The sequence below is a fragment of the Peromyscus maniculatus genome, chromosome 2 (assembly GCF_049852395.1).
Source record: "Peromyscus maniculatus bairdii isolate BWxNUB_F1_BW_parent chromosome 2, HU_Pman_BW_mat_3.1, whole genome shotgun sequence".
NCBI classification, from domain to species: domain Eukaryota; kingdom Metazoa; phylum Chordata; class Mammalia; order Rodentia; family Cricetidae; genus Peromyscus; species Peromyscus maniculatus.
In genome coordinates this window covers 8,638,654-8,663,097 of record NC_134853.1, presented here as the reverse complement: position 1 = coordinate 8,663,097, position 24,444 = coordinate 8,638,654, and the positions used below count along the sequence as shown (strand labels likewise).

The 24,444-nt window shown below is 43.7% G+C and overlaps 3 protein-coding genes across 3 annotated transcripts in view; 2 read left to right on the top strand and 1 right to left on the bottom strand.

Annotated features, from left to right (window-relative positions):
* Positions 1–24,444, bottom strand: part of Kcnb2 (potassium voltage-gated channel subfamily B member 2) — a 427,594-nt gene that overhangs the window by 391,640 nt on the left and 11,510 nt on the right. Inside the window, exon 2 of the mRNA XM_006974707.4 lies at positions 4,166–4,833. Coding sequence (XP_006974769.1) covers positions 4,166–4,744 — 579 coding nt within the window. The 5' untranslated portion in view covers positions 4,745–4,833. The remainder of the gene's footprint in view (positions 1–4,165; positions 4,834–24,444) is intronic.
* On the top strand, positions 8,796–12,228 carry LOC143271615 (uncharacterized). Its single transcript, XM_076563467.1, has 3 exons — positions 8,796–8,850; positions 8,945–9,293; positions 11,022–12,228. Exons 1-3 carry the CDS (start codon positions 8,796–8,798, stop codon positions 11,122–11,124), a joined length of 507 nt encoding a protein of 168 aa, XP_076419582.1. The 3' UTR covers positions 11,125–12,228.
* Positions 9,300–12,228, top strand: LOC143271792 (uncharacterized). The gene is made up of 2 exons (XM_076563751.1): positions 9,300–9,474; positions 10,290–12,228. Exons 1-2 carry the CDS (start codon positions 9,317–9,319, stop codon positions 10,543–10,545), a joined length of 414 nt encoding a protein of 137 aa, XP_076419866.1. The 5' UTR covers positions 9,300–9,316; the 3' UTR covers positions 10,546–12,228.

Below are 24,444 nucleotides of genomic sequence, written 5' to 3'. Positions count from 1 at the left end.
TCTGGTTCCACTGAACAGAAATGTATTTCTGTGTTCAGCTCTTCCCAGGTCAGGGCTGCTTGGAACCCTGGTTCTCTGTGTTGCCTCATTCTGAGATCAGTTTGCTGCCAGGCACTATTCTGGAGTCATTTCTACCTGTGCCCAGGCTGAGGCAATGCTGTGGACACTGAGCTGATGTCCTTAGTCCACAGCTGTCGTTAGACATCCAGAGTGTGGCCTTGTGTGGTATGCAGTGAGTTAGTCTACTTCAGAATGTAGGCAGCTGTGTGCCTCTGTTCTCTACCTCAAGCCTGAGGGTACTACAGGGGACAAGAAGTATTTTCCTCAGATCTTCTAAACATCCCTTACATTGAAGTCCCTGTCAGTGATATTTATAGGAAATGGCTATTGCAGCTCCCTTGGAAAAGGCCAAATAAAGAGAGAAAAATGCTTCAAATCTGGAAATAGACTAAATTGTTCCAGTCTGGAAGAGGTACAGGCTCAAATCTAATTCCAATCCACTGCCTAGGGAACTGACATTGAGTTAATTCTGGCCCTTGGCTTTTCACAGTCCTATGAAAACATAACAGAGCCAATAATCCCCTCTCACATGTATTCAGAGAGGTGTCCTAGTCATTTTCCAGGCCATGTAGCTGGACCCATCATTGACAAACAGCCTGTCATTTTAACTCAGGGCAGTATCTCTACCTGAAGGTGAATATAGGTCCTAAGATAGACTGACATGCTGGAAAAAGACAAAGCCCGCCTTGCAAATGTAAACTCAGGCTGCAATACCAGATCATAGGTCATACCATACCACTAAAAACTGATAAAGACATTTCCCTTGACTGCAGTGCTAAGATTTAACACCCTTACACATACTATTCAAGCACCTACCACTGAGCCGTGTCTGAAACCCAGAGACACTATTTCTACCAGTCCTTTCAGATTTTTATAAAAAGTACAATTACAGTTCACCATCTTCTGTGCATGTGCACAGAAGCTAATTAGTCAAATACTGATGTTTCAAATAGATTGTGTTCCTGTGCCCTGTTCTGCCTTTGTTGTTGTTGTTGTTCTAATACACCTGAAAGTTATTTGGCAATGTAGTTCTTTATGTGATACTGGAGAGCCTCTTCTCTAAGGGTCCAATTCTTACCGACAGGATCCTATCCAAACATGAAGTAGAGCAGGTCAGTCGTGAGTATGTGCATCAAAATGGATACACATAGCATGGCTGAGCAATTGCTACTAAATTATCAAATATGCATTATATACCAGTGAGTAGATAGTTAACTTATTATGAGTAGTCTGATAAAAATCTTTTCCTTCCACACTAGGAGTATGGTTGGAATGGCAAATAATCTCAAAACATTCTTTTATTTTTTTTTTTCATTTGTTTGTTTCTGTTTTCTGAGACAAGGTCTCAGTACATAGCATGGGCTGATCTGGAACTAGATATACAGCCTAGGTTGATTTTAACTGCCAGCAATCTTCCTGCCTCTTCATTCTGAGTGCTAGGATTATAGCTATGCAGCAACATGCCCAGCTGTATTTTATTACAGAAAAATCAGAAAATATAGAGAAATTATAAGAGGAAAATCCCAGTATTTTCAGTGGTATGAAATTCCTGAGATAAAAGGCCAGATTGTAAATTCTGGGAAGAAGGGAGCATTTTCACAAGTTTCTGCTTTAAGCTATAGTGCATGTGGAACATGAGTTCAACTAACAAAAGCAGCAATGGTTGGGAAAGAAAGGTCAACAGACACCTGGACCACAGATCTCCACCTCCTAGGCCTCCTAAGAACACAGCAACTCTAGCAATTTCCACACGAGTTTCATACACATAAAGAACCCAATGTATTCATAACCGAAATATATAGTGAGGACTGGAGTGTCATTCCACTGCAGATGTAACGCAACTACTTATTATTAAGTTACAAAAAAATGCTATTCACACATAGCTGAATGGGCCCTCTCATTCCCAAAATCCCTCTAGGAAAAGAACAAGTTTTATTGCTTTTTAAACATGTGGAAGAAGACATAGGTTCACATTGAGCATCATGCAAAGCTTGTTTTAAAAAGTCTCAAAGTTCAGACAAAAGAGGAACACTTTCATTAAAATACTACGGAATCAGACATAAACAGTTTCATAATATTTCACTATTGAAACAGAGAGGAAATGTGGACATTGAATTAAACATAAATGCTTTATGACTGTCCTTAAGGTAGCAAAATCACTCTTCCTCATTAATATGTGGAGACAAATTTACTATTGATAACAACATAAAAATTGAAGGACAGTGTACATAGCTTTTGCATATTGTTTTAAGCACATATCTATACAAAGCAAGCTTAAATAATTGTTGATATATAGGGTAAAAATGGTATATTATGATAAGCCATTATCTTCCTAGAGATCAAGAAATAGGTACTGTTTCCAAACTTTAGAAGTCAAATATACTCCCTTGTCTGGAAAACATGTTACTGACCCTAGTCTAGCACTACCTTCTTCAAGAAGGAAAAAACATATATTTCAAATATCTTCTCCACTAGCATTCCACGTTAGATGTGTATCGATAATGTTATGATCAAATCAATGATATCAACTTCAAGTTTTCTTGATCCACCTGCTTGATTTTACATACTTGATTAAACTCCTTCTTGAACTTTTAGTGTAAACCTAACTTTTTCCTCTGTTGCTGAAAGTCTTTCTTTAAAGTTAATTTTTAACTCCCACAATACTAACTTAAATCTATAGTCTACTTTATTCACTTTCAAAATCCACCCCATATTTTCAGTAGGAACTCAAATATGTAACTGAACACTCAACCCAGGGGAAGGCAATCACCTTTCCCAACAAATCTCCACACAGGTGACACGTCTCCCTCCTACATACAGGACAAGCAAGAGCAAACCAAAGATTTGTCACTAAAAAAAGGAAAGAAGAGCAAGTGACATTGTGCAGTCACCATCACGGTATGTTTCTTCATTGTGTGTAAAGGAAAGACATTTTTTTTTTTTAAATTTAAAGTACACATCCTGCCCAGAAAATAAAATGCTTTTGGAAGTCAATCAGAAACCAACTCAGGTAAACCAAATGCCGTGAGAACCAACACGCTCATCATCTGCATCAGCTGCTGTCATTATTTATGCTGCCGGTGATCCTGTAGAAGGTTCATTTCAGGTCAAAAGGCTCATATGTTCTGTTTTAATTCTGCAGCCATTAGCATTTACAGAGGAAGAAATTTTAAGATGAAAGAGCAACCAGAAAGTCCCATATGATGGCATTCCCCCTATCTATCCCACTCCATGTCATCTACCAGGAGCAAACCATTGATGTTATGCTCCTGCAGCTAAAGGCAACTTGATGTTTTCTGTATCATTCCTATTGCAATATAGAATTAAATATATGGCTTGGAAATTGGCTTTCACTCACTCTTGATGCTCTAGATAAAATTAGACAAACAGAATCATGCATTATAACCAAACACAAAAATCAGTGACAGAAAACTAATTCGGATTTGGCTATATATGCAGGCACAATGAAAAACATGAGTTTGCTTTCATTTTAAGCAAATACTTTATAAACTCTGAGACATGATCATATACCAGTTTTATAAAAGAAACATGCATCAGTAGTTTAAAAACAGCTCTATGACAGAAGACCTCACAGGACAGGTCAGTGGGTGCGTTGTGAGCACTGGCCCACGTGTTACACAGCTTTTTAAGATGGTTCCCTTCTCCTGTATATGACCCCTCAGTCCTCTGGGCCATGCTAGCTTCTCTTTTCCTGATCTTCCACTGAACCAGGCCAGGAAGCACTTTCGCTACTTCTAATAACAGCACCTTCTTGACCAAAGATGAAGTGTATGTCCGGGTCTACAAGACTCTGACTTTGGGTCTCAGTTATGGTTTCTTTCTCCACCTCCAAGGCACCACACCATGGAAATCAGAACCCTACCTTAAGATGCACGCCTGTCCCTACAGACAATAATATTTCTCAAGGACTAGCACCATTTTATTACATCCCACAGGAAAAATGACGACATCTGCCTACATACGGTACTGTGCAGCCACGTTTTGTTCTGTCTTACCACAGCAATGAAGAAAACGGCACTCAGTGGAACATGAGCACTCCACCTTTTCTGACTACACAGGTGACCCAAGACCATGCTTTCCATACCTTTGCAGCCACGGAGGAATTCGGTTTCTCCAGCAAGTCCCAAAGTTTCTTCCTTTTCTCAGGGCAGCAGGTGTTATCAAATTCCTCTCCCTCCCGCTCACGCATGGTCTCTGCCTCCCGCCTCAGTTCTTCATTCATCTGCTCTTTCTTCTGATGGTATCTGGCTTGGCAGCACGATTCTAAGTAGATCTCATCGATGCCCCAGTAATCAAGCTCTTGGCCAAAAGAGAGTGCACACATTTCTTCCATCATGTGGAGCTTTCCTGTCCGGTAGAAGTTTAGAATAGACGTGAAAGCTCCAGGATGTCGGTCGAAGAAATACTCATTCTCGTTAAGATTGTAGTCATCGCATACCTCCAGGAGGCTCTCGTGCGTGTTGCAGTCTCGAAGCTTCCCCAAGCGTGTCCTGGGTAGCCTATCCAGAGTTCTCCACAGGACTTCGTGGTTAAGGCCCCCCACGTTGATCTTAACTCTCCGAGAGCACGTTTTGCTTCGAATAATGTCCACAGGTTCTGGAGGAAGAGAAAGTGTCGACCTGGACGTCTTCCTGTTCAAGCCAGGTGGAGCCTTTTCTGCCATTTTGAACTGGACAGAACCACAGAGCCAGGGTCCTTAAAGAGGAGGTCAGCTGCGGCAGGACTCCTCGGGAGCAGGCATCTCCATGGCAGCTGGAAACAAAGCAACAGCATTTGGTTATTCACAGTTCTCCCACATCCCACAGTGTGGCCTGTCCTACTGGGTCCTTAAGCTGTTACAACCAGGTATGTTATTGATGGTCATTCTTCTACAGGTATAAGTCTATGTTGTAGGAGATAAGAAAGAGGGGAAGCAACATAGTTAGGCTCACAGAGGAAGTTGTGTGTTCACTTGTGCACATCTGTAAGTTGACGAGACCCAACTGTGCCACCCCAGTCCTTTTGCTCAAGTTGCTGAAAACTACCCGTGCTGACGAAGGCCTCAGAGAGAAAACCTCGGCACAGTTCTACCGGCTACACCTCTAACCTACCCAGTCAGGTCCTGTCCACACCACCCGTTTCAGTTTGATGACCTTCCTCATGCCCACACCTACCCCAGTCACCCAAGCCAAAGTCTGAGAGCACCTGATCCTCACATCTTCATGCATCTACAGAAGTCTGGACATTATATCTCCTAGACACTGCTTCTACCCTCTGCCATGACCCAGTCCCCAGCACCAAGGTACAGAGCTAAATCCCTTGCCTTCCGTGGTATGTGTCTCTCTTAAGGCCATTAACATTGGCCCAACCTCTGGCGCTGACCATCTGAAAACCACTCACCAAATAGCTACAAAAACCATCTATTAAGATACAGACTTGGCCTTGCCACCGGTCTTAAACCTTCAAAGGCTCCTTGTTATTGAAAGTAAAACCTAGTCAGTCCTACAAGATCCTCTCCACCTTCCCTTTTAGTCCAAGTCACTGTCTGAAAACTATCTCCTATCTACAGGGGATATGACTCAAAATACTCAGTGGATTTTGGGATACGTGAAATGTGTATAGCTAGGTAGATAGATGGATGATAGATGATATAGACAGCTAGATATGGAAAGCTATATCATGAAATGCTTTTCATACAGACACACATGCATATTTCTGTGTTTTAATTTTAAGTTAAGTAGAGCAACAGTAATAGCTAATAGTAAAATATAAGAATTATAATAATATACTATAATAGAAGTTATCTAAAACTAAGAATTGTTGATTTCTGTATATTTCCATGTAATATATTAGGACTTGTTTGACCACGGTTAACTAAACACACAGAAAGTGAAAGAGTGGATAAAAGAGACTTTTCTTTCATGTTGCAACAACTCCATTGTGCACACACCACTGTTTCTAGAACTTGGCTTATTTATAGTGGATCCTGGTGGGATCTATACTTTTTCTATTTCCTTTTGCTCAACAACTGCTTGATTTTCAAGACATGGGGCAAATGTTACCTCCTCCAGAGGGTTTTCCATGACATACCCCCTCTCAGATTAAGAAACTATCTCTTGTTTTTCACCATGTTATTGTAACAATGTTTCCACAATATACCACAAGCCCCCAAGAACAAGCCCACCCTTTTTTTATTTTTATGCCCTTGTCATTGAGTGCTGCTGTTATACACTGGAGAGATTTACTATATTTAAATAATGAGTCAATTCTTTGTTTTCCATAAGGCAGCTAACAGAAAAATGTATACATGAAGTTGTTGGGATGGTATGCTTAAAGTGCACCCATGTGTACAGGCTGTACATGTACAGAATACATTATTGTATGTGTGGTTTGTCTTCTTTTGCGACACATCTCTTTCCATTGGGCATTACTTGGTTATAACATAGTATCTGTGATGTTTTCCCTTTGATGTTCTTATTGTATTGCCATCTGAGGCAGCAAGAAGCCTCATGGTTAATGTCTTCTGAGTGATTTGGCAGAAAATCACAGAGCTTGGAGAAACTTGCCCACAGCACTCTCCTTAATGTAATATGCCATGTTTCACAGGTCAGTACCTGTGCTAAGGGATGAACTTTGAGATCCAAGAGGTTCTTATGCCTAGAACTTTCTTGTAAGATGCACAACAATGTCTGCGAGCCCCAGGATTCTCCATCTGCAAGTTAAATTTATTTCTCCATCTGGAGGCCAAGCATCCTCTCAAATGAATATGTTTGGCTTCTGAAGAAAAAGTAGATGGACTATGTAAGAAGTATTTTAGACATGGATAGCAAATATATTTAAATTTGGAGTTTTTTCAGATATATAATTATAGGAATATTTTAAGCATACACACACATACACACACACTGAAAGACCCCCGCTCCATTATGAGGATATGGGGCGTTGGGCCGATGTTATGCCCCCCCAATAACTTGGCCTTAGAAACGCCATTCTGCAGGAATCAGAAAAACAGGAGTTCACAGCCATAGCCAGCTACCCGGCCTTGACAGAGATAGCTATGGCCAGCCTTGAGAGAGATAACTGTGGTCAGCAGCCTTGGGAGTAAGACAGTTGATATTTTATGGCGGGCCCCTGGCCTTGAGGAATAAGCAGCTGGCCTGGACAAGGCCAAATCAGCCACACACATATGACCCCAAGTTCACCCTGGCCTTCTTTGAAACAACCAATAGGGACCCTGTAACTATGCTTCTCGCTTCTGTAACCGCGCCTCTGCCCCTGGGATCCCATAAAAAGTCCCCCTTGCCCTAGGAAAGGGCGCAAGTCCTCCAAGAGACTTCGCCCCAGGTACCTGGTCTAAATAAACCCTCTTGCTTTTGCATCTGATCTGTGGTTTCGGTGTGTTCCTTGGGTTTGGGGTCTCTCCCGGAGAAAGATCTCAGCCGGGGGTCTTTCATTTGGTGGCCCGTACGGGGATTGAGACCCCTCCCTGGGACCACCGACCCACCATCAGGAGGTAAGCCGGCCGGCCTTGATTTATGTCATCCCTGTCCAGTCTGAGGGTTGTCTGTTTGTCTGAGTGTTAAATGTTGTTTGTTTGTCTCCGCGCCTGCGTCTGATAATCTGTCTGTGTCAGTGGATCTGAAAGGGGGGACCGACGGGTCTGGACTTCGCCACTGAACCCTGGGAGACGTCCTAGGGGAATCTGGGAACCTGGAAGACGTTCCACGGTTCATCTGAAGTGCCCTCTGTGGCACGGTCTGAAGACCCCTCTGGGGGCACGGTTTTTCTGGTTTTGCTTTCGGTTTGGAACCGAAGCCGCGCAGCGAGTTTTAGTCTTATTTATATTGGTCTGTCGTTTTTTTTTTTGTTTTCTGTTTAACCGTTCTCCTCTTAAAAACAACCATGGGACAGACTGCCATCACCCCCTTGAGCCTCATGCTTAAACACTGGTCAGACGTAAAGAAAGACACGAGCCAACAACAAAGGAGTCGTAATCAAGAGAAAAAAAAATAGATCACTCTTTGCGAGGCCGATTGGGTTAAAATGGATGTAGGATGGCCTCGTCAGGAAACCTTTAACCTCAGTCTTATTTCACAGGTGGAAAAAAAAAAGTTTTTGCTTCCAGTCCCCATGGCCACCCGGACCAGGTCCCATACATTGCCATGTGGAGACTCCTGACAACAGAACCTCCCCCATGGGTTAAGCCGTTTCTCTTCCCCTCAGCCCCCCGGCGGCAGCAGCGCTCGCCGAATCCCGGAGCCGAGGAAGCCAGATCGGCGGATCCCTCCCACTCCCTGTTCCTCCCTAACCCCACACCAGCAAGTCTTTTCCTCTCCCCGCGGGCCGCTGCTCCGGCGCAGGCGGGCGCGCGGGCAGGCTTGCAGGCGGGTGCGGGAAAAGGAAACGCGCAGGCGGGGCTGCCGGGAAGCTAGGGCGCCGGGACGCCCCCTGCCCAGTCCCCGCAGGCCGTCAGCGGTGATGGCGGTGGCGGCGGCGGGTGCCGGAGCTCCCCGCGCCTCCTCCCGTCCGCGCGGCCGCGGCGCGGTCGCGGGGGTCCGGGACGGCGCTGGGGGGGGCTCCCCTCACTCCCCGCTCTCCCCGGCTGTCCATGTCTCCCGTGCGGGCGGAGGAGTCCGCCCCGCCGGGCCGTGGTTTTCCGCGTGGCGCCTAACAGCGGACTTGGAGCTGGTGCAGACCAGGGGAATCTGATCGCGGAGGCCCGGGGCGGCGCGGACATGGGCACCAAGCAGAGTGGCCCCGCCGCCAACGGCCGCACCCGCGCCTACTCGGGCTCGGAACTGCCCTCCGGCGGCGCGCGCGCGCGCGCGGCGGCCCCCGGCGCGGCTGGCCGGGACCCGGGCGGCGGAGGCCCGCGGCGGCACAGGCGGGGCCAGGGGCGGGGCCGGCGACCAGCCGGACCCGGGCGGCGGAGGCCGCGGCGACACAGGCGGGGCCAGGGGCGGGGCCGGCGACCAGCCGGACCCGGGCGGCGGGGAGCCAGCGGCGGCGCAGGCGGCCTCGGTCCCGGCAACGCCCCACAGCCGCTCGCTCGGAGGGGCGGTGGATAGCGCGATGGGCGGCCGAGCGGCACAGTCGGCAGCGGCGGCGCAGGCGGACACGGGATGTGGCAGGGACACGCAGGCGGGGCCGGGGATGGGGTCGGCGAGGGACCGCCCCCTGGCCGGCGACCCACAGCGATGTGCCACGACCGGCTCCGGCCCAATATGGGGAAGGTGACTAGGGGGCGGCGTCACCCATGGACGCCGAGTCACCCCGCCCCGAGTGTTACAACCCCCCCGACAGCGCCGGAGGGACCGGCGGCTCCTGCAGCGGCCCCCAAACAGCGGAGGATGAGTTCCTGCTTCCTCCCCAATTGCCGGTCGCCTACGAGGAAGGCGGGACAAAGCAGCGAAGGTAGGGAACACCTACATCTCTGGCCAGTTGCTCTTAGCGGGTCTCCAGGGGCTCTAACCCCCTACCGATTGGGCTCAGGTTACCAGAAAGAGACGCCGGCAGCGCGTTTTTAAAAAAAGGACTTAGAGAGACACAGAGGGAGAGAAAAAACAAACAAAAAAGTCCTGGCCACTGTAAGGTCTCAGGGACAGGTCAGAGAGGGAGTTAGGAAGTTAGGACGGGAGATCAAAAAAAGAACACTGCTTGACAAAGACAAAGTGCTTACTGTAAACAGAGAGGACATTGGGCTCGTGACTGATCAAAAAAAGCCTCAAGGGTCTCGGAGACCTAAGCCAAGGGTCCTCAATCTGGAAGATTGGGGAGGTCAAGGCCAGGAGACCCCCTCCCCCCGACCTAGGATAACTCTCAAGATTAGGGGGCAGCCAGTGACCTTCCTAGTGGACACCGGGGCTCAACATTCAGTCCTGACCCATACCGGAGGCTCTCTCAATGACCGCACAGCTTTGGTCCAGGGGGCCACAGGTAACAGGAGGTATCAAAGGACCACCGAGAAAAAAAAAAAGGTTCAGCTGACATCTGGACAGGACCCAAAGGGAGCCCCCTACAAGTCCTAGCCCTTTAAACTGTTCGTGGACGAGAACTCAGGCTTTGCAAAAGAAATGTTGATACAGAGACTGGGGCCATGAAAGCCCGGTAGCTGCAGGATGGCCCGCCCCCCTGTCTACATGTGGTAGCCATTGCTGTTTTGCTCAAGGATGCAGGGAAACTGACTTTGGGACAGCCATTAACTGTGTTATCCTCCCATGCGGTAAAAGCTCTGGTCCAGCAGCCCTCAGATCGAATGGTGTGCAGACCAGTTGTCTCCCTCAACTCCGCAACCCTGCTGCCTGGTTCATGGATGGGAACAGCTTCCTCCAAGAAAGAGAACGGAGGACTGGAGCAGCCGTCACCACCGAATCGGAGATAGTTTGGACCTCACCACTGCCACCTGGAACATCGGCCCAAAAGGCAGAGCTGATCGCGCTGACCCAGGCCCTCCGGATGGCGGAAGCCCGGAGGATCAGGAACTAACAAAGAAAATGGGGGCGAAATAAAGCCCCGAGCGACACGCTTACATCATAGATGGACAGAGGCCTTGCCTACCAAGAAAAAAAGACCGCTAACGTGGTAACCAAAAAACTCCTAGATGACATCTTTCCCAGGTATGGAATACCCCAGATATTGGGGTCAGACAATGGGCCCGCCTTCGTCTCCCAGGTAAGTCAGGAGGTGGCCAGGCTACGGGGGATCGATTGGAAACTTCATTGTGCATACAGCCCCCAGAGCTCAGGACAGGTAGAACGTGCAAATAAAACCATTAAGGAGACTTTAACCAAATTAACGCTTGCAACTGGCACTAGAGATTGGGTGCTCCTACTCCCCCTAGCCCTTTACCGAGCCCGGAACACTCCTGGGCCTCATGGCCTAACCCCGTTCGAGATCATGTATGGGGCTCCCCCACCAATTGTAAATTTCCTTTACTCTGATATCTCCTCTTTTGCCACTAGCCCTCCAATTGATGCAAAAGACGGTGCAAAAACCCCTGCCTGCCGGGAGCAACTGAACCGCCCGGTGATGCCTCACCCATTCAAGATTGGGGACTCTGTCTAGGTCCGACGCCATCAATCCAGGAACCTAGAGCCGAGGTTGACGGGACAGCGGCTTGGGTCCACACGTCACATGTAAAGACTGCCAAGGAACCCGACGAAGCTGAGGGCACCGAGACATCTAGTTCAACGCTCTCCAAACCCACTAAAGATAAGACTCACCCGGGGGTCCCCTTGATCCCCCTAATAGTCCTCCTGACATAAGGAGGGACATCACCAGAGAGCCTGTTTCCCTGACGCTGGCCCTGTTACTGGAAAAAATTACCATAAACAAAATAGCTGCTGGGGTAGATACAGGGACTGCAGCCCTTATGGAGACCGGCCAATTCAGACAGCTCCAAGTAGCCATGCTCAACAAAAATGATTTAAAAGATAGTTCCAAAGGTCACCGTGGTTTATGACCCTTGTCTCCACCATTATGGGCCCCCTAATCGTCCTCCTGCTCATTTTATTGTTTGGGTCATACATCCTCAACAGATTGGTGCAATTCATCAAGGATAAGGTTTCTGTTGCCCAGGCTTTGATCCTAACCAAACAATATCAGAGGCTCAGACAGTCAGAGATAGAGCTAACCCCTTATTCTCCATCCTAAAATGAAAGATTTCATTTGGTACAAAAGAAAATGGGGGAATGAAAGACCCCCGCTCCATTATGAGGATATGGGGCGTTGGGCCGATGTTATGCCCCCCCAATAACTTGGCCTTAGAAACGCCATTCTGCAGGAATCAGAAAAACAGGAGTTCACAGCCATAGCCAGCTACCCGGCCTTGACAGAGATAGCTATGGCCAGCCTTGAGAGAGATAACTGTGGTCAGCAGCCTTGGGAGTAAGACAGTTGATATTTTATGGCGGGCCCCTGGCCTTGAGGAATAAGCAGCTGGCCTGGACAAGGCCAAATCAGCCACACACATATGACCCCAAGTTCACCCTGGCCTTCTTTGAAACAACCAATAGGGACCCTGTAACTATGCTTCTCGCTTCTGTAACCGCGCCTCTGCCCCTGGGATCCCATAAAAAGTCCCCCTTGCCCTAGGAAAGGGCGCAAGTCCTCCAAGAGACTTCGCCCCAGGTACCTGGTCTAAATAAACCCTCTTGCTTTTGCATCTGATCTGTGGTTTCGGTGTGTTCCTTGGGTTTGGGGTCTCTCCCGGAGAAAGATCTCAGCCGGGGGTCTTTCAACACACATACTTCCCTCTTGTCTGGTAAAAAAAAAATATGTCCATTTTTACAAAAGGAAAAAGGGACTATAAGAGACTATAGTGATTGTTAAAGCTGTTTGAACTTGAATTCTTCCTTTATAAAAACCAGAATAATAGCTCATCTGTTAGATGTGGTATCACTGTGAGTAAATGAGGCAGTCTGTGTAAAGACCTCACTCCAAGAAAATACATCTGAATAAAATGACAATATTCACCGATCTTCCTGAGGTTTGGTTTTCAACCACTGAAAGAAAATGAATAATAAGAAAAGCACATTCATGTTTATTAAATGAATGCTGGTATATCTTTTGCCTTCAAAGGCCTGGATTTGTGGGTCCATCCTTTTTCTCTATTGAGATATAGATCTACAAATAACAAAGGCACCCTGTAATATGCACTATGTTGACACTGATGTTCATGTCCACATTTTATATCTTACTGACATGGAACTATAAATATTTTTTTAATGAGCAGCAACATCAATATCAGGCAAAACTGAATGAAAATATTAGGGAAAGGGCAATTCCAGTGGTGAGCCCAGATGTCTCCTCCACTGAATGACTTCATTCTGCTGATACCATAACAACTCAAAGTCTTTCACTAGTTCCCACGCACAACAAACATTAAGGCCAGACTGCTTTGAGCTCGGATACTGTTCTACTTTGCTTTTCCTTTACTGTGATAAAACACCAACCCAAAGCAACTTGGAGAAGGAAGGGTTTATTTGGCTTATAGCTCCACATCACACAATGAATATCGAAGAAAGCTGGGCCAGGGCAACAACCTGGGCAGAATGTTGGAAGTAAGAATTGAGGCAAAGACCATGGAAGAATGTTGCTTCTTGACTCACTCACTGCTTCTGTTCAGATAGCCTCCTAATGCAACCCAGGACCATTTGCCCAGCATGGCCCTGCTCCATTAATCACCAATGAAGCAAATCCCCTGCAGGCATACGCACAGGCCAGTCTGATAGTCTATATTGTTCAACTGAGGTTCTCTCTTCCTGGGTATGTAAAATTCATGACCAGGAACAGCCATCACAAGGACAAAGGAATAGAAAATGCACTTACTCCTTTAGAATATCATGCCTTCTGCTTAAGATAAACAGTGTTTTAATTAATTACCTCATGTGTGAGGTTATGATAGAGAGACAGAGAGAGCTTTAACGTGATCTGATAGCAACATTTCATAACTATGATCAAAGGTAAACTGAGACCTGCCATCTTGTAATGTTATTGCCAAGAGAAAATGCTGTGTCCCAGTCGCTAGTAGGACACCATCCTTAAGCAATTTCATGCCCATGACTTCACAGAATTTTCCTTTTCAAAGGCTGTCTCAAGTGAAAAGAGAAGAGAGGTCAGAGGACTTAGATTTCAAAATATCTTCTTCACTGATCAAGAACTTTCTATTATAAGAAATCCAGTGTTGATTACAGATTCCCTCAATAAAAGGCAGGCGGAAACCCAATGCCTTCTTTTCAAAGTGAAAAGAGCGACCAGGGTGAGAGAATGCCCTGTTGATTCGATTTCCTTACAACTTAACATTGTCTGTTGCGGCTTTTATTACTGTGGTAAAATTTCCTCACTCACCTTTGGCAGAACGTTCTTCGTGTTTCCTGATTAAAGACATCAGTTCTTGAGTAACTAAAGAATTGTGAATTGTGTTCAGAGAGTCAAAAAAGCTTTCAGAATAAGCCAATAATTCCGGTACACTCTAGTGCACCAGCCCAGACACCAGAACCTCAGAAATTCACCAACCCGTTGGGTCTACCAGCTGGCGCCTCCCCCTACTCCCCTGTCTCCACCATTCTGCAAATTCTATGTCTTATTACCCCCCCACCTCCTGTCTTCCTAACATGCATGTTCACTACGTCATTTGATTCTCACAACCTGGGAAAACATCCAAAAACACAATATTATTTTCAGAGTTACACTGCTTCCCATACAAAAACCTCTCGAGATTCATTTATCAGATCTTATTTTAGAGGACAACAAAAATATGTAAACCAAGCTGTTATTAGTTTTCAGGTGTTGGAGGCTGAACCTAGTGCTTGGTACTTGTACTACTAAGGTACACACCTTACCACTGAGGTAACCACAGCCCCTGACAGTATTTTCACTGCCTCTGACTAGGTGTTACTATGTTTCCCAGTTGAATCTCAGACTCCTAAACTTAATCTCAAGCAGCCTACCTGCATCAGCCTCCCAAGCAACCGGGACTTAGGCACTGGCTGCCATGCCTGCCCCAAGGTGCTTTCCAAGGATGGGTGTAGGAGGGCTATAGCATCTCTTCCCACTTGGGCTGACCTTTCTGGTTGGGGTTTGGTTTCCTTGTCCATAGAACAGTGGCATTTCCAAGTCTATGATTCTCTGACTTCCTGTGACACTCAGGTGCTATTTTCCTGTCACTGTGATTCCGTGGCCTTTCCTATCTTCCCTTCAATCTCTGTGTTTACTTTAAACAGGAATAAACACAGACTACCTCCAAATCAATGAAAACTTTTCATTTTCACTTCTAGCTTCCAAATAGAAGAAGGTGGTTCACATATTTCACTTTAAGAGCCCTTTAATTTTTATCATGGCTTAGACAAGACTACATTCTGAATATCATAAAAGTTTCACTCATTTTATTTAGCATTTGGTTAATTTTCTATTCTGCAGCATTTCACTTTTAATCTATATTCTTTTCTTCCATATTAATTTTACTTCTAACAATGAATCTCTCAGTTTGCTCTGGGTTAGGTATTGTATCTTACCACTCCAGAGTACTGGCAAAATTTATGTTTTTAATTTTGGTAATGCAAATGGATACAGTACTGTGTTCTCTCACATATAATTTTATATGTGAAATTATGTCTACCATAATAATTTTACTCCATAAAAATTAATCACATAATTCAACTTGTAGATACATTGAATATCAAATGATTCAATACCTAAACTATAGGTATTAAGTAACTGCAGAATTTATATATATGTAAATTACCAGTTACAAACGAAGATATATACTTATGTCAGGGATGAAATTGCAGTTGATATTTTGTCTTTGTTGGATCGACTAACATAAAGCCTTACAGCAGATCAATTGGCCAGTGCAAATGTACTCAACATCCCTCCATTAGTCTAAGAAGAAAGCGACTCTTTGCACAGTAAACAACCACAAATACTGGAGGCTAGCACAGCTGCATCCTTCTCCCAGCAGCAGCGTGGAATTATGCTGCCACCCATTCAGGGCCGAAGCTGACAAAACACAACTTTCTGATCATGGCATCATAATTACAGCTCCAGGCTCCAGGTTTGAAAAGGAGATTTTTTTTCTTTTTTTCCTTTCTGCAGTCTCAAAAATACTAGCATTATGTCATACGCTTGACACTTCCTTAGTGTAACCAAGCTGGGTCTGGGAACACAAAAAACAAATGTTTCTAAAGGTCTTAGTGATGTCTCTTTTCAGTGTTGTGTTGCTGGCCCGTGCCGACCAGATATTTGCAAGCAAAGAGCTTTTAGACCTTTACATCTCTAGGATCCATATCTAACTATGTGGTTGCTTCTTAAAATTTTACGTATATCTCAAGGAGTAGATTTTTGGAATGCTGTTTCTATTTCAAAAAGCCACAAAGATTATCTGTGGTTAATATCTGGAGAGAAAGACAAAATAACTCTTAGATGGTAATGAAATCAATTTTAAAAATATACTCCCTATTAAAATCCTTTAAACCACCTTAATAAAAAGTGAAAAAAAAACTTTAAAATAATTAACAAAATAAAAATACATCAAACTTCTTATGTCAAGACAATATTCTAAACAGAGTTCCTGGAACCGCTCAAGGATTCTAAGAAAACTGAGCAAACCAGGATTATGTTGGAACTTAGAGATACTGTCTTATTTCAGACTGTCTGTGGCTTTTCAACAGGTCAGGCTCCAGTAAAGGCTGATGTGCCGCTGTGTCCTGAGTACAGGGTGCAAATCTCTCTTTTGCAACCAAAGGCCACTCGTGTCTATGTGACCCTCAGTTTTAGCACAACTATTTACTTTTTAGTTAAAAACAAAAAACAAAAAACCTAGAACTTTCCCCCTTGCTATAAGTGATGCGATGCTTTTTTTAGATGCACTCAAATAGATGCCCAAAGCTTTGCTTGCCTTCTGTGGTCACAGGATGTGCTTTTCTGCAGTCAGAAGGGGCAAAGACAGGTATTAAAGAAGATGTAATATGAGCATTTTTCAATAACACAGACGTCCCCAAATCTATAAATAAACTATTTTATTTAGACACCATTTTCTTCACTAGAATACAGAATTATTTAAAGAGTTAGTTAGATAATATATGCGTGTGTTTGCTATACTTAGAGCATGAAGGCTCTAGACTTATATTTAGAACAATGGTCTTTTTAATGTTTCTTTGAAAATATTCCTTTATTTTTTGAGATTATAGAATAATTATATCATTTTCCTTTCCTCCCTCCAAACCCTACCACATATACCGCCTTGCTCACTTTCATATTCATGGCCCTTTTCCCCATTAATTGTTTATATGGCATAAAGCTCAACTTTCATAGTATCACTTGGCCATTCAAGTAGGGAGTTTAATACTATGAGAGTGTGCCCTTACGTAGAGTTTGATTTTGGGGGGTTGTTTGTTTGTTTGTTTTTCGAGACAGGGTTTCTCTGTGTAGTTTTGCACCTTTCCTGGAACTCACTCTGTAGCCTAGGCTGGCCTTGTACTCACAGAGATTCACCTGCCTCTGCCTCCTGAGAGCTGGGATTAAAGGCGTGAGCCACCACCGCCCAGCTGGAGTTCGATATTATGATGGAGAGCATGACCTTATGTTGGGACCTGAGACACGTTATTTCAAGTATCTCCTTTTACAAAAGTCTTCCCAGAATCACAATGGAGTAAAGGGCAGGAGCAAAGATGAAAGCTGGTCAGAAAAACACAGAAAGCAACCAACAGAAAAGTTCTTAGCGCTGAAGGAATACTAATCTCTTGAAGACTATAGTTGCTACCTGGGCTTCTGTCTGGTTAATTCCTTGGATGATTGGCTGACACTTCATACTCCATTTGGATGGCTGTCATAAAGCAAAGTCAGGCTCTATGAAACCAAACTAAAAAAGTTTATAAAATTTGGATAGAGTTTGAACATGTTGTTAGGCTCCTTCTAACACTAGTAGCTTTGATGCACATAATGATGAGTCTCGAACATTCAGGAATATGATTTTTACACGGTGATATCTCTCATTTAGGATGTATTAGTAGTAGACAAAAATTTTCCAGTTATGTTCCAGTCCCTGTTTTCTGGAGTCCATCATGTGTCAGGTAATATTGGGCCTCTTAAGGCCCAAATACTAAAGATTGACTCTGCAGCATAGCATAATCTTTTCCAGAGTTATTGCATGTGTGCATGCATGTGTGCATGTGTGTGTGCTTGTGCGTGCATGCGTGTGCATGCGTGTGTGCATGCGTGCGTGCGTGCGTGCGTGCGTGCGTGTGTGTGTGTGTGTGTATGTATGTATGTCCTTGGAGGCCACAGGGTGCCAGATCTTCTGGGCTGGAATTACAGTGTGTTGTGAGTCATCCTACGTGGGTGCTGGGAACTGAATTCAGGCCCTTAGAAGAACAGCGTGTGCTCTTCACCCAGAAGCCTTCTCTCCGTCCCGCTAAACATAAATGTTACAACATGCTTTAATACACGTCTATGTTTGGGGACTAGAACAAAGTACATGGCAGAAGAGAGCTTGGATATGGCCCATTTTTCTTATTTTAACCCTGGACTCCAATAAGGTCCCATGACTAAGCTGACATCACCGGGGTTCTGTTGAGCTTGAGCTAGAACCCAGATCTGTTGGTACTGAGACAAGTCTCTTTCATCACATCCTGCCACATTACCCTTGGATTTTCTTCTACTAGTGAGAGTTTCGAAGAATGACTCTCATGTAATATATCGAGTCAAGCAACCAAACTGCCTTTTCTGTGTTGTTCATTTAAAGGAAGGGCAATGGCTGAAGCTAATGGAGAGAGCTGTGTCTCACAGAGTTTTTTTTATTTCCGCTGCTTCTCCAGTCCAGTCTCTATGGTGACCACCTTCTTCTCCTCCAGACCCCTCCAAGTGGTTCTGCTTACTTCAGACCTGGTTAACTGCAGCTCAGGGGCCTTTCTTGTCAAAGGTGCTTCTAAGGTTTCTAGGCTCTCAGAATAAAGATACTGCAATACAAAGTCCATGACAGCTGAACTCTGTCTCTGCTTCTCCCACATCATTTTCCCTGATGATCTCTCAAGTCCTAGACTCTTTTTCATTTATGTTTACATATTATTCTCTATGTGCCACAAAAACATTTGTACAGCTTTTTTCCTCATCTTTATCTCCAAACATCAACTCACTGCTGACACTTCTGGTCCCTCTGACCTCCTTAACCATATAATAATTCTCATATTGTAAGACTTCTTAGAGTCAGGTACCTGACTGTTGCCTGTAGCAACGGTGGTTACAATGTCAAACTTTGTATTTCATTTATTTAGAAATCATTTTCTTCCATTCCAGATACCTCACATTATCTGCCATTTTTCCAATCCAATATGGATTCCTCTATAAAATGTTCTTTTCTGCATTCTCTTTCTGACAAACCCTCACTTGTTATTCAAGATTAAAACAAGTATCTTTTCCAGAGAGGAGCAACAGCCCCTGCCTCAGGGAGTCACCAGTCTGTTTTATCTATTATGATGCTTTTATTGTATCACTCTGTAGATCATCTAGAGTTCCTTCTTTGTTTGTTCAGCAACTACGTATGAGGAACTACTCTGCCCTGGGCCGTTGGGGACATCATGGAACTTATAATCTAGTGAAGGTACACAGGTGTGATACAAAAATCCAAATGAAACAATAATGAAAGCAGGCAAAACATGAACTGTTATTGTGCCTTCACAGTTACTCAGGGGAACAGCAAAGTCAGAGTCAAAAGTCTCCCTTCCTCCCTCCCTCCTCCCTCCCTCCTCTCTCCCTCCTCCCTCCCTCCTTTTTCCTTTGCTTTCTTTCTTCATTTCTTTCCTCCCCTTTCTCCTTCTCTATCTCCCATTCTCTTCCCCTTCTCTCCTTGCTCTCTTCCCCTCCTCTTCTCTCCCCTTCATCTGACCACCCTCTGCTCTGCCTTTCAACCCTCCTTCCTTTCTGTCATTCTGATTGAAAGATGATGTATTCTAGATTCTACGACAGAAAGAAAATCATATGAATGGACCCTATTTAAACACCAGAACTCATCATAAGTACATGTCTGCTTGGCTTTATTTTTATTTATTTACTTTTTTATGATTAGTAGGTAGTAAAGGAAACAGGGTCCCTAAGTATAGACACTATTGTCTCTTCATCCCCTCCATCTATTCTCATCATCAGGGCAGATCGTTAAGTGTCCTTCTCAAGCATCCATCTGTATGTGACAGTGTTTAAATAGTCCTTTCCTTGTCCCTGCCCCCTCTTTTAATCTGCCACGTGTATCTGTTGTACAGAAGGCTGAGATTCTACAATAACGACAAATAGTCAATGGCAAGGGTAGAAGCAGATGGGCAAGATGACCTCCTAGTGTCTATGAACCTTGGGGTTTTTAATGACTGCCAATAATAACATTTGGCACAATCTGATAAGAAAATATGAAAGCATTTGAGAATTGAAAATGAACTCATCAGTTCCCATCAACAGTTTCTAGAATAAAAATGTAAAAATTAGGGACCACAGATGGACTGACTGAAGCCCTGAGTTCATGTGATTGGTACCAGATGATACAGTCTTGAAATAAATAATTTCAAAAACAGTGTGGAAAAATAAAAAAAAAATATGGCAAGAACAGTAAAACATGGAATTCTTGCTTTTCACCAAGGGAAAATATTCAGAAAAAAATGAAAGGAGGAATGTGATTAGAGTGGTGTTGGGATCAGGGGTGTGTTTCCTGATTGCAATTCTTATTTACTATGATGCTATTTTCCCACTATTTCCCCCTAAGGAAAGTCTGGTATTCTAGATTTGGTCGTAGTAGAATCTTAAAACACTTATCCCCTTGGTAAGCCTCATGCAGTGAGGCTCACCATGAGAGAGCATGTGAGTGTAAAATAAATATGACAATGAGATTCAGAGTCTTAATTTGGATTTGATTTCAGCTTATGATCTCAATGTCCATAAGGAAGATTTACATTCCTAGAAGGCGGGATATTCTTGGAGCTGTATCTGAAACTGAGCCCAAGTTATGATCTCATTTGAATTCTGAACTTTGTTAATAATTATCATTATCATCTATCAGATACTGAGTGATCATTCTGTGCAGCCACTGTGCTTAGCCATTTGACTCTAATATAGTGGGGTTTCTTTTTTATTTCTAACCCATGTTGGGATGAGTATCAGTATAGTTGACTAACACTTTAGAAAGGCAAACTTCTTATACAAAAATGACACAAATAGTTAAGTGTTGGCTTCAGGATTCGCCTACCCACAGCATTATCTGAATCCATGTTCCTCCATGGGAACATCTATGTTTGTGTTATATACATGTGACTATATTCCTCTGTGTGTCTGTGTGTGTGTGTTTGTGTGTGTGTCTGTGTCTGTGTGTGTGTGTGTGTGTGTGTGTGTGTGTCTGTGCAGTGGGCACATCTCTGTGTGTGTCTGTGTATGTGTCTAGGTCTGTGTGTGTTTTGTGTATGTGTGTGTGTGTGTGTGTGTGTGTGTACACATGCATGTGGATGTATTTGTGTGTGTGTGTGCATGTGTGTCTGCTTATGTGTCTGTGTGTAGGCCAGAGGTAAATATCTGGTATCTTTTGTATTACTCTCCACCTTGTATTTTTTAATTTTAATAAAAATTATTCCAGTGTGCTGACCCAACTTAAAATATTTCTAGAACCCTCTTTGGAAACTTGTCAACTCCTTAGCTTTCTCAGAGTAAGCATATCTTGGTTCTTTAAGTGTAGGTTTATGTTTGAAGATAATTTTTTTAATATCCAAAGAACATTATAAAATATATCTAATGAATGAAATGAGTGGTGGAACTTGGCACAGTGTTCACCTTATTTTTTGAGGCAAAGTCTCTCATTGATCATGAACTTGCTATTTCAGCTAGACTGACTGGCCACAGAGCCGCACATACTGCCTACTTCAACTCCGTACCTCTCTGTCTGGCCGTTAATACGGTGTTTACTCGCTCTCCTGGCCTCAGTTTTAATATTCAATTATTATGGTCAGGACATATCCCCAAAAACTTTTCTTAATGTTAAAAGTTTGAGAAAGTCAAGGAATTTAGAAGAGAAATAACATCAGTGGGCTGAAGTCATCTTTCCAAGAGTGTTCAGAATGAAGGCTAGAACCTACTTCTTTCACTTAGACCTTGCAATTTCTGAGTTCACAAACAAATATAATAAAAACAGAGAGGTAGAAAAAGTATAAAACAAGTACATACATAGTTTAACCTACAAACACTGTTGAGTTGAACCTAATTGTTGATGATTCTGGCTTCCACATGCTTCCCTAATTTCTACTGCTTCACTAATAGTCAGAATGGAAAAAGAGCATGAAATATAAATTAAAGATGCTGGTTTAGATCCACCACTCCCTTCTCATTTCCATTCTTTCCTCCAAAGCAATGTGTCACTCAGCTATTACTGTTCGTTATGGTCAAAGGAAACAAATTGGGCAAAGCAAAGCCTTGTTTTCAAGAAAGCAACAGGACAATGCACAGAGCACTGTGGTGCTAAGATTTGTGATTCTAGCATGTGTTCTAAGGTACAGATGATATTGTGGACTTGATTATTACACTGGAGTTGTCTTGAAGCTTTCCCCTTGATTTAAGCAAGCTGCTGCAAAGGAAAAAAAGTAATAAAACCCCAAGCACCCTCTAGGATAATATCTCTTTTTATGGCAGCTACAACTTTTGCTGCTGTTTGGTTTTTAAATTCTTTAGAGTTTTATTAATTTGTTAATTTGTTCAACAAATGCTTATTGAGTATCTACTACCTACTAAGTATTATATTTCTGACAGTATAGAATTCTAGCAAGGAAATAGCTCCCTAGATAAAAAAAACAAACCAACCAAAAATGACCAAAGCCATCACTACAGTGCTGTACAGTGCTGTGTGCACATGAACTTTGCAAACTTTATTATGCTGGAAGCCGAGTGTTTTGTTGGGCCTGAGTCAAGCCAGAGGTGGTTTACAAAGTAGGTTTTTACCAGCTCCTTAGCTTCCTCTGTGCGCGCCCTCCATAAAGCCTAATGAAAATGCTCACCTTAGACTTAGAGAAAGCCAGGATTCCAAATTTAAAGAGACATTTATCTCAAAAGTCAATTAATATTTAATGATGTTCTGATTAATAATCATGACTTTATGAACTGGAGACATTCAATATGAAAGCCCCTGGACCCACTTTTTCCCCCTGAACCTTTCAGACCAAGGATAAAGGGATCAAGATAAACTATTCCTTCTTAAATGTTACTTTACCATCACACTTCATAATTTTCGCTTCTAGACACCACATTCTTCTTCCAGGATCATGTCACTAAAATGTTTTTTTACATGAAAAGAGTAGGACAAATAATTCAAGAGCATGACCCACCTGTGCTTCTAAAGGGTCAAAATGTGTGTGTGTGAGGGGGGCGGGAAGGGAAGGGAGAGGAAGAGAAAGGGAGGGAGGCAGGGAGGAGGGATGGAGAGAGGGAGGTGGTGAAAGTCCAGGTCCATGTGATGTCATACCTTACATGCTTCATATACTTCACATTGAAACCATTAAATTTTTTTTTTTTTTTTTGGTTTTTCGAGACAGGGTTTCTCTGTGTAGCTTTGCGCCTTTCCTGGAGCTCACTTGGTAGCCCAGGCTGGCCTCGAACTCACAGAGATCTGCCTTCTTCTGCCTCCCGAGTGCTGGGATTAAAGGCGTGCGCCACCACCGCCCGGCTGAAACAATTAAATTTTTACAAATTCCAAACTGCATTAATTGGCAGCCAAAAGTTGCCACTGTTTCAGAGATGGTGTGTGTGTGTGTGTGTGTGTGTGTGTGTGTGTGTGTGTGTGTGTGTGTATAAGCCAAATGGTTTTGCATTTGTTGTTGTTGCTGTGCTCCTTGCTACTGAACTAAACTAACAAACATGTTTTATAAATAAGCACAGGAGAAAAGTAATCAATACAAAAAAAAAGAAAAGAAAGAAAGGGAACCTGTTAAAGGACACAGTGATGTATTTGTGTAACTTTAGAACTTAGGAAGTGTGAACAGATGAGAGGAGGAGGGGGCACCTGCCTCCCCCAAGACACACACACACACATACACACAGTCCTGGTCAGGATAGCTGGGTGTGAGAAAACATTTAGGTTCACATGAATCAGATACTTACAAGGATAACACTCTGCATTTGTATCTACCTTTTGTGCAGATCACAGAAAGCAGGAAATGCCACCCAAACAGGGATTCTTATGGTTAGAAACAAGAATCATTACTCTGAGATCCCTTCCTTCGCAAGTACCTGGGAGATCATCTGAGCCAAAGTAGGTACTGGGTACCAGAAATGGCCTACATGTTTACATACAGTAAAATATAGTCAATATTTTTAGTAAATAACACTGCTTTTGAAACTTAGGTTTCCTAAATTAATTCATGCTAACAGACCTGCACTTTCTAGGATGACCACCAGCCACTATTGCTACTTAACTTAGGTAAGCTTTAGGTTCCATTTTTCTCAGTGTCAGAAGTCACATTTCTTGTATTCCATAGTCCATGTGGCTTGTGGTCAGAAAGCACAGACACAGACCATTCCCATCCTCAAGTGGAGGTCTGCAAGCCCTCCTGCAGCTTTGACAACGAGTTCTGTTCTTAACGCAGAAATAAATTCTCTCCTTTAAAAGGTGAGAGAAAAGTTGTGTTGGAAGCACTAAGCTTGGACTCATCTGTATTTGTATTCCTGTTTACTGCTCATCTCCATTCTCAAGAGTGATAGATTCTGGGCCTCCAGTCACCTTCTTGTCCCTCCCAGATTCTGGGAATACCCTAGTCCTTGGCAAGAAGGGTATAAAGAATATGCAAGTGTAAGCAGTGCAGAGGTGTGGCTTGTAGTTTATCATTAGGAAAAGAAAGAAAAGGCAAGAAAGAATCTAAAAATGAAACGGTCATA

Excerpts from the sequence above, each read along its gene's own strand:
- LOC143271792 (XM_076563751.1), top strand. The coding sequence starts at position 9,317 with ATGGACGCCGAGTCACCCCGCCCCGAGTGTTACAACCCCCCCGACAGC. Across the intron at positions 9,475-10,289 it reads GGCGGGACAAAGCAGCGAAG|CTCTGGTCCAGCAGCCCTCA; the intron begins GTAGGGAACACC and ends ATGCGGTAAAAG.
- LOC143271615 (XM_076563467.1), top strand. The coding sequence starts at position 8,796 with ATGGGCACCAAGCAGAGTGGCCCCGCCGCCAACGGCCGCACCCGCGCC. Across the intron at positions 8,851-8,944 it reads CCGCACCCGCGCCTACTCGG|GCGGGGCCAGGGGCGGGGCC; the intron begins GCTCGGAACTGC and ends GCGGCGGCACAG. Across the intron at positions 9,294-11,021 it reads TCCGGCCCAATATGGGGAAG|CCCTCCAATTGATGCAAAAG; the intron begins GTGACTAGGGGG and ends TTTTGCCACTAG.